Below are 18,226 nucleotides of genomic sequence, written 5' to 3'. Positions count from 1 at the left end.
TGGATTCATTCAGTTTCGTCTCTCCTCTCCATGAATATATTTATCTCATCTTTTTTATACGATCTTTAATGTAATAATATCTAACTATACATAGTTGCTCAAAGGTTATGAGTCATCCTAAGTTAAAATTTATCATAACAATTATTGCACTGGTTGGATGACAGCAACTAGGTCACCAGAATCAACCATATCACCATTCTTATGACAGATCTTTAGAAGTTTACCTTTATAAGGAGAAGGCACTAACATTTCAGTTTTCATAGCTTCAAGAATTATTAAGCCTTTCGATACATCAACCTCATCACCAACAGAAACAGCAGATTTCCAAAAACGACCAGAATATTCTGAATAAACTAACAACGAACCTTCTGGATAATCTTCTTTTTCAACAACGATGCATTGCTTAGTTTTCTCTAACTCAACATTGGATGCTTCCATCAAGCGAGCAAATTCATTTGCCTTTTCACCAGATTGTGCCTTTGTAAAATCTTCAATAGATTCCTTATTATCTTCAACCCATCTTAAATAATCTTTATGACTAAATATTGAAGGTTCAATGTCAACGGTAAAAGTAGCTTGGTCACAGGCAGCAGTAAAATTATCTAATTCCTCTTCAGATACAGGATAGAATTCAATCTGATCAAATGGATTCAATAACCATGGTTGTCCAGTGTTAGCAGATGAAGTTGATAGCATTAATTTATCCCAAATCGGAATGGTTCTCCCAACTAATTGGTAACCACCCGGACTTGCAGCAGCATATATACACATATACATACCACCTAGTCCAACAGCACCTCTTTCAGTAAAAGTTCTGGATGGATTATATTTACTACCTAATAATCTTTGACGTGGATCTAATGGAACCGCACAAGGTGAACCTAAGAAAACATCACCTAAACCTAATACCATAAATCTAGCAGAATAAACCATATCGTGTATATATTCACGAGAAACTCCATTAATATCCGCAATGAAATCAACATTGTTAGGTAACCATGGAGCTGAGGAACGAACAGATTCTTGATAACGTTTAACGCATGATAATATTTTTGAATCTTCAAAAGCCATAGGTAATCTAATAATATTAGATTTAACAGTCCAATCTTGTGTAAAATAAATTTCCTGTTCATAAGCATTTAATGTGTACAGTAATTCATCTTGAGATATCTTGTATGGATCAAATTCAACTAAGACTGACCTAACACCCTGGGACATTTCAACAACACCCATAGTATTATTCTTTTTAACCAACTTTATCAAACAATGTATTCTGTAACAAATATCGAGCTCCATCTTGTTCTCACCATATTCAACTAAGATATAACGGTCACCTGCTTGCCTGTATGTAACCATCGGAGAGAGATTTGATCTATGAGGAATACGTTTCAAAACTGGATCTTGCACCTCTAGTAACCCCATATCAAGAGTAAGTCTTTTCAAAGAGTTTGGTTCGAAGGAAGAAATAGAATAATCTTGTGACAATTTCAATTCTCTAGCGACCTGATAAGAAATTGGAATAAATTGGACAGTATCACCGGGCTTAACTTGGCCTACTTTCCATAGTTCTGCTTCAGGAACAACACCATGACAAACAAACCCTCCTAATGAAGGGCCATCACATGTAACAATGACAGGTTCATCTCCTGTAAAGTTAATAGCTCCTAATGAATAAACATAATCGTGGGCATTGGAAGGATGCAAACCACCTTCACCACCATCCTTTCTTGCCCATTTTGGGCGTGGACCAATCAATCTGACACCAAATCTATTTGAATTATAATGAATCTTCCATTTCTCATTGAAGAATTCATCAGCATACTCCGAAGTAAAGAAATCTGGAGAACCATGTGGACCACACATCACACCAATTAACCATTCTTTATCGTTCGAAATAGAAGGTATCAAAGAAGATGGAACTGATTGGGGATGATATTTAGAAACCTGAGAAGAGGATGCTGAATCGAATTGATTTATGAACAATACATCACCAAGTTTTAATACTCTACCATTATAGCCTCCAATGGTTCCTAATGTGAATGTAGATCTGGAACCCAAGTATTCTGGAATATCTAACCCACCTCTGATAGCCAGATAAGCTCTACATCCTGTTATCAATCTACCAATAGAAAGTTCGTCACCTTTAGAAATTGAAATCGGTTTGTTTTGTTCAATTGGTTCATCATTCACCATGCAGGGACATATCCCACCAGTAATAGAAATCACAGTTTGTGTATGGAAGATAACGGTTGGCCCAGTCAATGTAATTTCTAAGGCAGCTGCCTCGGAATCATTACCGACAATACGATTAGCCAATTGGAAGGAATATGCATCCATTGGACCAGAAGGAGGAACACCAATTGACCAATAACCGGTTCTACCAGGATAATCTTGAACAGAAGTATGAGCACCAGGTGAAGTAATCTCAATAGCAGATGGAGCATAGTCGTAAAAATTCAAAACATTGGTTGACACTCTTGCCTCTTTGAACATATCTGATGAAACAATAGATTTTAAATAATCAATATTCGTAACACAACCATAAAGTTTTGTTTCATCAAGGGCTTGAATTAATTTCGATATAGCATCATTTCTATCTTTACCATGTACAATCAATTTAGCTAATGTAGGATCATATTCAGCAGAAACCACAGTACCAGCAGTAACCCAAGTGTCAACTCTCGCCCATTCTGGAAACGAAACATCAGTCAATTGACCTGGAGATGGTTTAAAGCCTTTGACAGGATTCTCAGCATATAAACGAGCTTCAATAGAAGCGCCAGTAACAGTGATATTAGTAGAAGCAAAATCTGGTGGATCATCAGCGGCAATTCTTATCATCCATTCGACCAAATCTAAACCAGTAACCATTTCTGTAATAGGATGTTCAACTTGTAATCTTGTATTTACCTCTAAGAAATAAAACTCATTACGCCTTTCATCATATATAAATTCAACGGTACCTGCACCTTTATACTTTAATAGTTTCCCAAGATTTTCTGCAGCTTCTCGTAATTTAAACTTTGTTCCATCTGGAAGGTTTGGAGCAGGAGTTTCTTCTATAACTTTTTGATTACGACGTTGCAACGAACAATCACGGTCACCTAAAGCGATAGCATTACCATAGCCATCACCCATCAATTGAACCTCAACATGCCTAGCATTTTCAATAAAACGCTCCAAAAAGACACCAGAATCTCCAAAGAATGACTTTCCCTGATGTTGGACCGTTTCGAATACACGTTCGATATCGGCTTCATTATCCACTTTTTGTAAACCAATACCACCACCACCTGCTGTTGATTTGACCATTACTGGATATTCCAAAGCAGCAGCAACTTCTTTAGCTTCAGTAGCACTTTTAATCAAAGACGAACCTGGAACCAATGGGACATGAGCGGCTTCTGCGATATTTCTAGCGGAATGTTTGAGACCCAAGTTTCTAATTATTTCGCCAGAAGGGCCAACAAATATAATACCTTCTTCTGCACATCGATCTGAGAAATCTGCATTTTCTGATAAGAAGCCATAACCTGGAATAATGGCTTGGGCACCACTGACTTTGGCAGCATTGATAATTTTATCTATATTCAGATATGTTTCAGCAGCGGTTGATCCATGTAGAGGAACAGCATCATCGCTATCCGTAACATGTTGAGAATATTTGTCTAGATCAGAGTAAACAGCAACTGACTTAATTTTCATTTTCTTTAAAGTTTTCATAATCCTAACAGCAATTTCACCCCTATTAGCAACTAAAACTGTATCAAAACATTTTTTGTTGGATGATTCCGTTGATTTCAATGATTCCACGTATGTCTTAAAACTTCCATATGATGTTATATCAACAGAACCCTTTTGTTTATATCCACTTTCTTCACAAATGAACGATTTTACCCATTCTCCATTCTCTAATTCAACAGAACCGATACCTAATGGTTCAGGGACCATAGAAATGAAAGTACCAAAATTCTCCTTGGGAACACTATAAAGTTCTAATTGAATTTGAGAACCTTTCGAAAAATCAACTCTTCTTAAAGCTGGCTTTAAGATTGGACCCACTTTAGGTAGAGCATAAAGTACATAATTTCTGGATGTTTTTGGGGATGATAAATAGACAGCATTAACTCTTTCTAATTGCCAATGTAATGGTAAACCTTTCAAATGAGCACCTACCACAGCCAATTTAATTGAATCAGCAATTGAAAAATCTGGACCAACAAGATTATCATCTTTCGTGTCAACTTTATAATCTTTGAAGATACCAAATGATCTTGAACCGTTTGGATATGTAACTTTGAAGAAACGTTTTGCTAAATCCAATAATGCATAATCAGTAAACTTTCTACCAATTAATGTAATACCATTAGGAAGGCCATCGTTTCTAAAACCAGTTGGAATTGCTAAGGCTGCCATATCAGCCAGGTTGACAAAATTGGTCCATGTACCTTGCCTTGAGTTGATTAAAATTGGTTCATTTGTAACTTCTTCAAAAGTTGGGTTAAGTGGACAAGTTGGAACACATAACACATCAATATCTTTGAGCAGTTTGTTAACTTTTTGAAGAATTCCTTGCCTTTTGTATTCGAATTTGAAGGCATCAGCTGCATCAAAGGAAGTGGCGCCTTTTATAATGGACATTACAATTGGATCTAAGGTATCATTTGGTGGATTTGTTGCCAAGAAGTCTCTAATAGCATTATAACGTTCTGCCACCCACGGACCTTCATATAGACACTTAGCTAGTTCCAATAATGGTTCGAAGTCAATAGTAACAACATTAGCTCCCGTTTCTTTCAAGCTCGCGATTGCATTTGAATATAGTTTTGGATTTTCAATTTCACCATACCATGGTACAGTTTTTGGAATAGCAATAGTTAAATTCTTGGGAAATTTTTGTAGCGGATTTGAAGGATATAACCTTGAATATTCATCATTATCTCCATCAAATTGACATAAGATTTTGAAACACCTTTCAGCGTCACTTAAATTCAATGCAAAAATGGAAACACAATCTAATGATTTACAAGCTGGGACAACACCTTGACACGAGAGTACGCCCCTTGTTGGTTTTAATCCAATTAAATTGTTTAATGCAGCAGGAACCCTTCCTGAACCGGCTGTATCGGTACCTAAGGCAATGGGAACAATACCTCTTGCAACGACACTGGCACTCCCTGCAGATGAGCCCCCGGAAACATAATCTTTATTGAATACACATGGAGTTTTACCGTATGGTGATCTTGTACCGACCAAACCTGTTGCAAATTGGTCCAAGTTAGTCTTACCAATAATGATTGCACCGGCATCTCTTAATAATGATACAACTTTAGAGTCTCTTTCAGGATTATATGAGAAAGATGGACAAGCTGCAGTTGTTGGGATGCCTTTAGCATCAATATTATCTTTAATGGCGATGGGGACACCATAAAGAGGTAGTAATTCTTTATTTGATTTTGTTTGTAAGATTTGCCATTGGTGATTGAAGTTTTCAATGGAACAAACGGAAACCCATGCTGGATCAGTTGGTGCAACAAATTGCGAATTGATTAAAGAAATTAGTAAATTATAAGATTCTGTTGGTGTTGATTTCTTATGGAAAGTTATCCAGCCTTCAATTGACCAACCTAAGTAATTTGTAGATTGCTGATTAGTCATTTTTTTTTCAATCAGATTGTTATTAATTTTATGATAAGTATCTTAATATATTATTTCAAAGTAGTTCCTTATAATGTAATACAAGAAGTGTTTACTTTGGTGACGATGAGAATAGAAAGCTTCACGTCAACCTTTTGACATGCACGTCGATGGTCAATATATATAACTCGAAAGACATGATTAACATAAGTGATAGCAACTAAAATCTTGTGTTTAACAACTTAGCTTCTCGAGTCATACCCTCAAGTAGTAGATTTGGACGTATTATGTCAAGTTTATCATCGATTTGTTATGGAAGTGCGACGGTAGGATAACGAAAACATAACAGGTACAGTATGTACGCATATTAGCAGTGAACCTTAATGTAAATAGCTTTTGTCCAAAGATAAACGGAGCAGAATCAGTATAGGGAAAAAGCAATTGTCGCTGTTACTTAAGTTGTATAATCTTATCGAGCTAATCTGTGGTTTACCATTTGGTCGAGAAATGTTTATCAATATTCGCAAGAATTGATAAGGAAATCTCTTATCTGGTCGGAAAAGTCATCGCTCAAAAGGGGAAATTTTTTTGTGAGACGCCGAGACGTTAAATTCCGTTTGAGCTGGGCGGCTAATAGCCCTTTGTTTTGGTAGTGTTGGATAAGAAAATTTGTAAATGGACAGAATAGAATCACAATTAATTGCAATGTAGGTAGGCTAAAAGGTATTGTAGTAATAGGATTGTTTATATATATGAGAAGAAATGTCTTAAAAAAATTATTATACAAGAGGGGAAAGATGTTGATGCTAAGATAAAATGTTTTGGAAAAAAAGCTCGCACTCAGGATCGAACTAAGGACCAACAGATTTGCAATCTGCTGCGCTACCACTGCGCCATACGAGCAATCTTAAAATTCCATGTAAAATATGATTTGGATATAGTTTTGAATCTTGATTTTCTGACGAGAAGACTATAAGACTCTTATGAAAATGTATGATTTTGTTGCTCTCTTCTTATATAGTATAAAATGATAACTAATAAAAGATATAAAGTAACGACTAAAATGTTTCTAATTCCAGCTCGACCCTTAGTCCTTTTATATCTTTCAAAATTATTTTATCTAATCGCTTGCCCGTCATAGTTAGCTTAGATAATCAACGAGCTTATTTAATCATATTTCGTTCTGGAACGTTTGATAATTTGGGGATCATATTGTATCATAGACGTACTCCTTAATCTTGTGTTACTCCTTATGTTATCCTGTTTCATTGTAATGCACTGTGTTACTAAAAATAGGAGTAGGATAAAGATTGGATAGGACAATAATAGAATGGTAATAGAATGTGAATAGGGATAGGATAGAAATACAGGAGATAAAGTAAAGTTAGTAGTATCTTACTTACATTAGCTCCTAATTAGTTTCTCCACATAATTACGGCTTATGATAATGATGATAAAGTAATAACTTGGTAAGTCAAATAAATTCTAGAAGTTCATATAATATCTCGTTGAAGTCATGCATGCATAAAACAAAATTCGTAATCATGAACACCGCTCTCAAAGTCCTTTCGACTAGGTGCTCCGCAGGACACTCTAAATACTTGTAGGTTTGATTAGGAGAGACTAATCCAGAACGCCTGAGTAAACACTCAGCAAAACCATACAACTTAACCGACCCAATACATAACTCTTGTACGCATGGCCGGCCGAAAACCGTAGACGTGGCTGCAATCAAAAACAATCTTAATAATAATAAGATAACACTTGCATGGCATTCGACTTAATCAACAAACGATATCAATTATAATTCAATAAACGTTATACAGCTACAAACATGTATGGTGCATAACATAGTTCGGGTCATTACTTCGAACCTGGTGAACTTCATAATAATAATTCTTGACTTGCTTTTCTAAAACGACTCATAACATCATGACAGTAATTACTCAAATAATAATAAATAAACATACTTCTTTGTGAAACTTTGGCATGACGCCAACAGTTCGTAATCCTAATCGGATATCTTACATCCAATTTTTATACTATCTAACATAAATCAGCTGAAAAAGCATTTCCTCCGATAATAATTTTACAATTAGTCGAGTCTCTTTTCGCTCGGAAGCATCCTTTCTCATATTTTCTCTGATCTTGTAGTTGTAATTTTCCATCCTAAAATTGATTATGTTTGTTATGAATTATAGTAAGAGCTAATTTTCCTTATAATGTGTGTAAAAAGGTTCGTCTTTCTTAAAAATAAATAATAAAAAAATGTATAAGTATATAAAATAATATCAGAAAGAATAGGAATTGAAACTTCGAGTTATTGGTCTATTTATACCTTTCTTGATGATGAAACAGAAACACGAAAATGTGACTTAACGCTGGCAGACACGATAATTCAACTATCGTGTCGCGTCGATGCCTGTAGTCTTACGCGTCTCTACCATTTTTGGTAATCATTAGTTCGTGTCTTTGTAGAAGACGTTGTACCAAGCTTGATATCTGTATTCTTACCATAGGATATTAATAGTACCTTATTAAAAATATCATTCCAGCATTTACCAGGTTCGGTAATCGTTTCGCGTCATATTAGAGGACATTGTACCAAACTTGATATCTACACATTTACCATAGGATATTAATAGTAATACTTACTACGAATATCGTTCCAGCACTTTTTGAATCAGAGTGTTATTTTATTTGCAAAACATTCGATGTTGATTTGACTAGTTATTTGAGTATTTAGGCATTCTGTTAAATAAGGAATAAAAGTTAAAACATGATTTTGAAATTCATCATTAGCTATTATTATTTTTACCTAAGCAGTATTAAATAATCGGTTACAACATTCTTGACATTGATAAACGAACGCCATATATACTCAGTATACGTTTCTGATTCTTGAATTTTTAACGGGTACCATGAATGATTCAAATTAAAATGATCCCTGACTCTTTTTTCATGTTGCGCGTCACAACTAATTTCTGCCTTACGTAAGATCAAAAAACATAAACATCAATACTAATCAAGCAAAGTTATAAACCTGGTCAAAATTCATGTAATATCCAGTTGTCATATGAAGTTAATAACATTATATGAGTTATGGTTTGGAATAGTTTGCATTTAACAGACTGAACTGGAACAGTGAAGAAGAAGGAGGCAAGAAATAAAAAACAACTCAGATATGTTTTTACCAAGGTTAGCTGGTAGAACGCTTCTTCCAACACAACGTCTCCTATTCACCAACAAGTCAGCGAGAGCATTCCTTAGTACAGAAACTAAAAAGGCCATAGAAGGAGCCATTGAATCAGCTCCTGTCGTGTTATTTATGAAGGGAACACCTGAATTCCCCAAATGTGGATTCTCGAGAGCCACAATAGGTATACTTGGATATGAAGGCATAGATCCAAATAAATTTAAAGCATTTAATGTGTTAGATGATGCAGAATTACGAGAAGGGATTAAAGAATTTACTCAATGGCCAACGATTCCTCAATTATTTGTAAATAAAGAATTTATTGGGGGTTGTGACGTCATTGTAAGTATGTCTAAATCAGGTGAATTAACTAGTGTATTTGAAGAAGCAGATGTTCTGGTACCAAAAGACCAACTTGACTAGATATCAAACAAGAGAGCTAATTCGAATGACATATGTTCTGTACATAAAATAATAAAGGAGAAGAAACCTACTTTTATGTATAATACATGGTACGGAATATTTATATTTTAATAAAAAAAAGTTGTTTTTATATACCTCAAGGAGGCACCTACTACGTTATAATATTCATGACATATCATCTTTTTTTTCATATATGTTTTGAAGATCTGATCCGAGTTCTTTACATTTCTCTTCACCTTCAAATTTCCAAGCACAAACATCAGCGTAGTCACAGTATTTACAAAAAGTTTTAAAATTCTTAACATTTGGCCTTATTGGTTCAATGTCTCTTTTCCCAAACCAAAAGCTTCCACTATCTTTGACGTTCGTTTGTAAAAACTCTTCATCGTAATTGAACAACAAATTATGGAAGTTTTCATTACGATGATAATATTCTACTGATAATTGATTTGAAACTAATTGACCAATATAGAAATAAAACTGAGCTAACCTTGCTGCAAAATATTTTAAAGTAACAGGACGTGACCAGTTAGTTGAAAACTCATTATATTTATCAATAGTTTCAGGTGGAATATTTAAAGCCTCAGTATCTAACTGAATATGTGACATATCAAAAACATTTGACATATCTGTACTAGAATCCATATTAAATTCAGAATCGAATAATTCAAATCCAATATCAAATCCGTCTCTCAATTTTGCCATATCATCATCAAATATACCATTTGTCGATATCATGAAAGTTAATAATTTATAAGGGTCAATACTTGTATTCGGATCTATACCTCTTCTTTCTGCATTCGTTAGTAATTTGTGATAAGTTGCCGCTACTGATATTCCTAAGTTTTCTAAGAAAAACTTATAGTACATGATTTGTAATTTTGTTGCCTTTAAGATTGTGAATTGTGTTGGGATTTTATTTGTTGATCTTGTCTTAACATCACTAATTAAAATCTCTTTATTTTCTTTGATTGTGTCGAAATTCTTTTCCAATGTTTCCAAAACGGTATCGATATTATCACAATCTTTAAACATTGTATTCAAATCCAAATCCAAATCCAAATCCATTCTTTGAGCATTTGAATCTTTGTTTTTGTCCCTAATCTTATCCCGTATTTTTAAATGATCAATAATCCCACTAATTAAAACATCATTTTCATCTCTAACCATTTGATCCCCAAGAAGCAAAGTCAAAGTTTCGTTATTTAAATAACCATGAGTTAAAATTTCTCTACTTTCACCAATTTTCCAAATTGAAACGAATTTCTTTAAAGTATCGAACCATGAATCGAAAAGATCTGGTTCCAACTCCCACCCTAGATCTAATAATTTTGGATGTAATTCCAATTCTAACGTGTTATGTATTTGAGATCCTGATTCCAGATATTTATCTCTTGGTGGCTGTATGATATCTTTCAATCTTGATTCTGCGTATAAATCGTATGTTGTCCTTAATTCACACCATGATTTTGTTAATAATTTTGTTACTGATAATCGATTTGTTCCAAGGGATGCTTGTGTATCAATATATGGAGATATGGAATCATGTGGTAAGTTATAACCTAGGAGATCTGGATATGATTCTGATGGGAATAATGGTTTTAAGACATCAATTTTAGCTCGGATATAATCTTTTTTCTCCTTATTGAAGGATGAACCGTTTGAAATTTTTGATTTTATTGCTTCATTGTTTTGTTGGAAAATGGGGAGGTTATTTATAAGGTCTGTTTCTTTTGGAGTTAATATTCTTGGGTCTTCATTTGATACAAGTTCATGATTACTGTTATTATTATCATTAAAAGTATTGTTTATAATCGTTGTTTTTCTGAATCTTGTATGAATACAACGAATGTTTTTCATAGGAAGAAATCTTATCATTTCAATGGTTAAAATTTAATATTAAGAGGTTTCTTGAATGTTAATTTTGGGGAGAATAATCGGTTGTAGAAACTCAAGACATATTTATCATGTGTAGTTTAGATATATGAGCGATCCCAAAGATGTAAAGAGATTAAACAATTATACAGTAAACATTAGATAAAATTAGGAAAGAAAGTATGGGCCCTTACTAAGGTCGATCTTCTTCAACATAGCTTTGTTTCATATTTTTTTCGACTTGTTTCTGAAATGTTTTGAAATTTCATGTCTTAAGGAAAAATAATAAAATATGAAGTTGGGCGGTTAAATTAACGTTTGTGTTACAGTGTACGAAAGAGTGCCAGACATATTAGCGCTGACAATTCTATGTTGAACGACCTATGGCCTATATAATACATAATAGATAGAATGGAAGTACGTAAAGTCATAAAAGTTTTCTCATTATTATTATTATTATTATTTGTTTATTATAGTACATATTATATATATTTTCTTTAAATTTTATATTATATTCGTTATAGATAGGTAGGTAGGCAAGGCAGGTAGATAGTGTTTTTTATATTTGCTATCCCTAGTAACCAATTGAAGTAGTATTATCTGTAACCAATTTGAAGAGAGATAGAATAATAAATCTTTTGTGATTAGTATAGATAAAAAAATAATGCAATATATTAGCGAAGAGGCTATGCGATTGTTTTTGTTTGTTCTTTTTTGTTTTCTAATAACATGATGTCATGGACCATAAGAATGAACTGTTTGAAATCAAGTAATAACGTGATCAGAAGAAGAAACTTATTAATTCCAAGACACCACCACCAATCAAAAGGAATAAGATGACAGCTAACCAAACTTTTGAGATTGGTAATTGAGATTTTTCATCATTTTTGTTTAACTTTTTCTTACCATACTTTCTGTGTTTTTCAATATTTTTATTGAATTTTTCATTTGCTATTCTTTGCTTTGGAGTTTGGATGGCCATTTTTGTTTTTGATTAGTTTGATGAAAGTAAGGGAACGATGAGATTTTAGAAGTTCTTTGCGGTTAGCTGGGTTCTTCTCGTGACTGAATGAAAAAAAAATATATATATAAACTTTTAGTAGTTTGTACTCACCTATTGCTACTATATATGAGAGAATGTTTTAACTATCCATGTAGGTATGGTGGCAGTAAGAATTGTACAGGTTAACTGGCCATACGTGTTGTTTAAGGTAACAACGTTACATTACACTACGTACACACAGTATATGGACGGAATAATTCAATTTAATTAAATTAAATTAAATTAACACGTCAACTTGTTTCCAACCAGATTACCCGGGGTAGAAAATATCGTTACCCGGTGGGGACGGCTATCACCGGGTATTGCCATAGTGTTACCCTGGCCGGAAAAAAAAAACAATCTATCTGTCGTGGCCGCCAGTTCGGGAAAAGGCCAACGCGAGGGTGAAGGTAACGCGAAATCAGGCTGGTGAATGATTCGCGTTGTTGTTTGTTGGCTAATTTCCTAAAACAGCATCTGTAACATGACAGAGAGGGGCTCGTAGGGGCCCGTAAATAAAAGTGGCTGAGGTGAAACTTCGTTTTCTGCAATAGTTTCTTCCTTGTTCGTTCCTCTGCTCTTCCGGAACAACAACAACAACAACAACAACAATATGAACCAGCACAAATGAATAATTTTTCACTGCTTGCTTTCTTTTCCACTGTTGTTTGACTTAAGTAATCATTCTCATATCGTTGAAAACGTTTTGGAAACAAATATAAACTGGAGAATTTTCCTGGCAACACTCGTCATTCCTCCTGTTTTGAACAAATATTCCGTATACGTACCTAATATTTTCTTCAAAACTTATTCACGCTTTTATTTTGCAAGTCTCAACTTATACTTTTCTTTAAATATATTCATCTTTTATAACATTTTAATTTATCATTCATTATATTAATATTTTGTTCTTGGCATTTTTATTTCAGTTTTGTAATCACATCTCTATATCTGGTATCATTATTGATATATACATTAATAAAGAAAGATCCAAACTTCTTTTCTTACAGATTCACCTTCACTAACTAATAGTCGTTCCTTTTCTCAGACAATCACATACTACCAAATACATCTTTATCTTCACCGTCACATTCATACGATTTAGAAACTTCATAAAAACAGAATAAAAATATTAATCAACATAAATGAAATTATCAAATACTTTAATAGTAGGTAATATCATATCATTATTATCTACGGTCATTAAAGCTGATCAATGTACCTTTTCAGGTGGTAACTATTACTGTTCAGAAACTGATGCTATCATTTACTCAAATGTAGGATTATCTTCATCATACCAAGATGTTACAAACATGGATGAATCCACTTGTCAATGTTCACAACAATCTACTTCATTCTCTGGTAATTTATCCCCATTCAATGAAGAATTATCTGTCCATTTCAGAGGTCCAATCAATTTAAAGCAATTCGGTGTCTATTATCCTGCTGCTTCTTCATCATCATCTAACTTAAAGAAGAGAGATAATAATGACGCAAATGAAAAAGAATGTACAACAACGAAAAATCATCAACATCGCCATAAGAGAGATGTCGCTGTGGAAGTCGTAGAAGTTACCGCTACAGTCTTCGTTAACGCTAAGGGTGAATCGGTGACTCCAGTAGGAAATATTAACGTTGCTGAAACTTTCCCAACTACTACTGCAGCAGCTGAAGCAGCACCAGAAGCAGACAATGAAATTGTCTCCTCTTATATTAAAGTCTCAACAATCTTATCTTCCAAGGTTCAACCACAAGAAGAAGAACAAACCACTACTAGTACATCAACTTCTAAATCCACCAAATCAACTTCAACTTCAGTCTCTGCCCCAGTCGCAGGTGCATGGGAAAGAGCTTCCTATTTCACTCCAGGTTCTACATCTAACTGTACTTTCATGAACCATCAAGGTGGTACTGCCGGTTCAGGTACATGGTCTCAATGTTTCGGTAATTCCATCTCATTCGCCAATTCAGACGGTATCACTGGTTGTTCATCTGCCACTCCATTAGATGATGTCACAGTGGCATCCGGTAAAGAATTCATTATCTTCTCTGGTGATTCATGTGATGGCTCTAACGACGGCTGTGGGTACTATAGAGATGGTATCCCTGCTTACCACGGGTTTGGTGGTGATCATAAGATTTTCGTTTTTGAATTTTTAATGCCAAGTGATACATCTGGTTCCGCCATGAATCAAGATATGCCTGCTGTTTGGTTATTGAATGCAAAGATCCCACGTACTTTACAATATGGGGATGCTTCTTGTTCATGTTGGGAAACTGGATGTGGTGAAATGGATCTTTTCGAAATTTTGACTGCTGGATCTGATAAATTGATTTCTCATGTTCATGATGGTCAAGACGGTGGTACTCAAGATTATTTCACTAGACCAACGGAAACTTCTTTGAAAGTTGCTGTTATTTTTAATGGGAACGATAATACTATTCATATTGTGGAGGTTAGTGAAGATTTTGATGATGTCTTAAGTGAAGATACTGTTAATTCATGGTTAAATCAAGCAGGCTCTGCTGCTGCTTTACCATAGTCGCATGGACGTCTCCATTTTTTTCTCGTTTTCCATCTATTATGCATTTTTTTCTAACTATTATCTTTTTTATTCATGTCATTTTTTTCTAATGTCCCAAGATCTTTCCTAACACAAACTTTGTTTAGTACCCCGAACTAGTTACTATTATTATCAAATCAATTGTATTTTTTGAATCTTTTCCCTTTTTTTTATACCGACGGGCATGTTTTTGTTATTATTAAGCATCATCTCATTGGACACTTGGACTCTTACTTACTCAAAGTTACACTATATATTACTACTGTTAAATTATTACTGTTTTATTTTTTATTTTATTTTTTATTGCCTTTCTTATTTTTACTTTGTGTATAGTGAGGACACTGTTATGATGCAACTGGATTTGTACTATTTTATAAATTTTTTAAAACATATTATTATCTTTACTACTACTATACATTGAGTTCTGTCTCCTTTCAGCAAGCCAATATATTTAGACGTACAAGTCGAACTATGTACGTGATACAGTCTCTCAGTTTACAGCTGCAATTATGCACGGCGCCACTCACTGCATTTTCAGAACAACAAATAGATTCATATATAAAGTTCGCAGAAAATGGTTATTTTATATTTGAAACTCCCAAGTATTTGTAACTTGCAACACTTACCTCATTGGCTATTGTAAGATTCGGATATTATATCTGTTACAGAACTACGTATGGTGCAGCATAAAATCGAGTTTCTTTAAATTTTTACAGTTTTTTTTCTATTTCTAGATTTTATTATAGTATAACTTTATTACTTACACAACATGAATTGTTGAATATATATATATATTGTTCCTTTTGTTTTGATTTGTGCTTTTTAGATTGAAACCCCCCTACGATCTTGATCGACTAAAATCACCTGTTGATGACTTTAGTGACACTCTTTGATTTTTCTCTAAATCTGGCATCATTAGATCATGATGAGGTAAATTGGAATCCTTTCTTAACCTTTTCTTTTTCGTATATTCTCTTAAATCATAATTTCTCATCCCATAAAGACTAGTATTATCCTTATTAGTAAACAATCTTTCATTCAAACATTTAAACCAATTATTCAATTGATTTACAAAAGTTGAAAACCCAGAAAATCTTGAAACAGAACAGAGCCAACAATAAATACAATATTCCAAATATAATACAAAAAATGCGAAAACGAACCCAACAACGACACATGATAAGATATGATTCCCTAATGATTTCATGAATTTCGCATCATCCATATGCCATGATGAACCTTTTGCAATGGAAAAAAATGAATAAGTATGCATCTTATAATCAGCTGGTTGTAAAATTCTTACAACACCATTCTGTGGGACCCCCCATCTTTTATATTGTTTCCAAATAACACTAACATAAAGTGGTCCCGTGGAACCCATAATGGACATATAAGGAACGAACCATGATTTATCATAATGTTTCAAAGATTTAATCAATTTTAAGAAAAATGGATGTCTTGGAACGGATCCCATAACGTCATTAGAAACCCCTACGGGGGCAGTTTTCCTTAAGAATGCTGGTACTTTTAATAATGGATCTAATCTTCTTTCACAACCATCATCTAAATCGATATATACACCACCGTAATGGGATAGGACGAAATATCTAATTGCGTCAGCTCTTTCGATGGGGTATTTATAATTTTCGAATGTTTCTAGGAACCATGGATATTCTTCTCTAATGAATTCATGAGACATTTCATCTGTCCATAGCATATATTTATAATCGGGATGTAAATCTTTACATTTCTTTTGACTTTCTATCCATTGCTTTGGGATATCATTTGTCTTATAAGTTTGATGAATTATTTTTGGTATTAATTGTGGTTTGTCTGAGTTGCCTAGTTGTTCCTTGGTAGGATTTAGATCTATATCTAGTAATGCATCTTCGAATGTGTTGTCTATTGTTAATGTCAGAAGATCGAATGTGTAGTATAATATGAAAATCCAAAGTAAGGTATTGGCATAAAGTAAAAATCTAATTTCTTTCTTCATTGTGTATTATGTATGAGTATGGTTTGGCTTATTCCTTTCTTTTCTCCTGGTTTGTTGAAATGACGATATAGTCTAGGAACTATCAATATTGATACAATAGGAGGAGGAAGGATATTAGTTGCAAAGATGATGACAATGAAAAGTGAGTCAAAATGGGGAAAAAAATGAATAAATTTGACTATGCAGAAATGACCAGATGTATATATGTATGAATGAATCTGGATATAATGTTTTTGCAATGCAAAAATATTATCTATGTGAGAAAAAGATTGTTTTGATGAGATTCAATTTGGTAGCGGATTTCTTGATAAAACTTATTTTTCTTGGGCTTCCTGCTTGCTTTAGTTTCTCTATATCAGTTCCACTTTTGGTTGTGAATATTGTTAAAATGAATAAAAGAATAAAAGGCAAAGGAAGTATGAATAGTAAGTGTGTGGGGTGCTTATTAGTAATAGAGAATGCGGTGGAATGAATATGACTCTCTTATATACTATCTCTGCTGAATTTATTGACCTAATTGTTGGAAATAACAACTTCTGAGGAAGATGTAAAATACAATGACTGAAGTTAATCACTATCACCGAGCTAGCTGGGTTCTGTGATAATACAAAGGATATTCAAGTAGTCTCTGCCTTTTGAAAATGAGTATTGTCCCAAGAAAAAAAATGGAACGAATGAAGATTGGAAGAGGGTATGACGTGCGTAACGTTAAAAGGAAGTAAACTTGGTTCAACAAAATACGTCTACTATAAGTTGATGTTGGAATTGAAGCTAATTTTTTAACTTTCACTGAGCTATTCACTTTAACCTTGAAATCGTTCGAGCATTTAGTTGTGACTTTGTTTTTTGATTGTTTGGAAACAATACAGAAAGGTTTGAAAACGTCAATGTTCGAGACGACGAAGAGAGTCTGCATAGAAACCTGCGCAGAGCTATTCGGGGGGTTTTCTGAGAAAGGGGCGTGCAAGGTTGGGTTGGCATTTCCTTCTTCTTGTGTGCGATCTTATCTGGGGGCAATACCCCTTGACTAAGAGGGGCCCCTATAACGAGGGTTATCGCGTCGAGAAACTTATTTCCTAATTGGGTTATACGGGGTATGGGTGTATGGTGGCATTATTGTCTTATTTTCTACGGATGTTGCACTGGTTCCCGTGGAAGACTTCGTACAAAGGCGACCCGCGGAATTGATTCTGGGGAAAATAGCTTTCGTTCCAGGAGGGTAACACCAAATTTTTAAAAAATTGTGTGTTACCCTCTTTTGTCTTAGGCTGGGCGGCTAAATTCCTATTTTGGCTAAGAAATAAATGATTTGTTTGAATTTCTGAAAAGAACTTCCTTCCTTCCTTCTTTCGACAACAAATCTTGTCTATTTGCACCGTTTCTTGATATATATATATATATATATACCGTGTATCGGAATGGTATACGCACTAGGTAACTGAGGTAGAAAAACACCTACCTCCCACGCTCCAGTTTGATTATTCATTAATAGT

The 18,226-nt window shown here is 34.1% G+C and overlaps 6 protein-coding genes and 1 non-coding gene across 7 annotated transcripts; 2 read left to right on the top strand and 5 right to left on the bottom strand.

Moving 5' to 3' along the window:
• Window positions 1-141: 141 nt before the first annotated feature.
• Window positions 142-5,658, bottom strand: DUR12 (bifunctional urea carboxylase/allophanate hydrolase; the record flags this gene model as incomplete). Its single annotated transcript, XM_003669394.1, has 1 exon — window positions 142-5,658. The coding sequence occupies one exon, from the start codon at window positions 5,656-5,658 to the stop codon at window positions 142-144; it is 5,517 nt and encodes a 1,838-aa protein (XP_003669442.1).
• Window positions 5,659-6,468: 810 nt separating this feature from the next.
• NDAI0Ctrna1C lies at window positions 6,469-6,540 on the bottom strand. Its single transcript has one exon. It is a non-coding gene; the product is annotated as a tRNA-Cys (tRNA).
• A 2,281-nt stretch (window positions 6,541-8,821) lies between these two features.
• Window positions 8,822-9,256, top strand: NDAI0C05390 (monothiol glutaredoxin family protein; the record flags this gene model as incomplete). The annotated part of the gene is made up of 1 exon (XM_003669393.1): window positions 8,822-9,256. The coding sequence occupies one exon, from the start codon at window positions 8,822-8,824 to the stop codon at window positions 9,254-9,256; it is 435 nt and encodes a 144-aa protein (XP_003669441.1).
• A 165-nt stretch (window positions 9,257-9,421) lies between these two features.
• EXO5 (Exo5p) lies at window positions 9,422-11,134 on the bottom strand (the record flags this gene model as incomplete). The annotated part of the gene is made up of 1 exon (XM_003669392.1): window positions 9,422-11,134. One exon carries the CDS (start codon window positions 11,132-11,134, stop codon window positions 9,422-9,424), a length of 1,713 nt encoding a protein of 570 aa, XP_003669440.1.
• A 778-nt stretch (window positions 11,135-11,912) lies between these two features.
• On the bottom strand, window positions 11,913-12,113 carry YSY6 (Ysy6p; the record flags this gene model as incomplete). The annotated part of the gene is made up of 1 exon (XM_003669391.1): window positions 11,913-12,113. The coding sequence occupies one exon, from the start codon at window positions 12,111-12,113 to the stop codon at window positions 11,913-11,915; it is 201 nt and encodes a 66-aa protein (XP_003669439.1).
• Window positions 12,114-13,318: 1,205 nt separating this feature from the next.
• On the top strand, window positions 13,319-14,716 carry TOS1 (Tos1p; the record flags this gene model as incomplete). Its single annotated transcript, XM_003669390.1, has 1 exon — window positions 13,319-14,716. One exon carries the CDS (start codon window positions 13,319-13,321, stop codon window positions 14,714-14,716), a length of 1,398 nt encoding a protein of 465 aa, XP_003669438.1.
• Window positions 14,717-15,575: 859 nt separating this feature from the next.
• Window positions 15,576-16,733, bottom strand: CSH1 (mannosylinositol phosphorylceramide synthase catalytic subunit CSH1; the record flags this gene model as incomplete). The annotated part of the gene is made up of 1 exon (XM_003669389.1): window positions 15,576-16,733. One exon carries the CDS (start codon window positions 16,731-16,733, stop codon window positions 15,576-15,578), a length of 1,158 nt encoding a protein of 385 aa, XP_003669437.1.
• Between the last annotated feature and the right edge of the window lie 1,493 nt (window positions 16,734-18,226).

The sequence above is a fragment of the Naumovozyma dairenensis genome, chromosome 3 (assembly GCF_000227115.2).
Source record: "Naumovozyma dairenensis CBS 421 chromosome 3, complete genome".
Lineage (NCBI taxonomy): Eukaryota > Fungi > Ascomycota > Saccharomycetes > Saccharomycetales > Saccharomycetaceae > Naumovozyma > Naumovozyma dairenensis.
The sequence above is the reverse complement of the archived record's forward strand: the minus strand, read 5'-3'. Positions and strand labels throughout refer to the sequence as shown.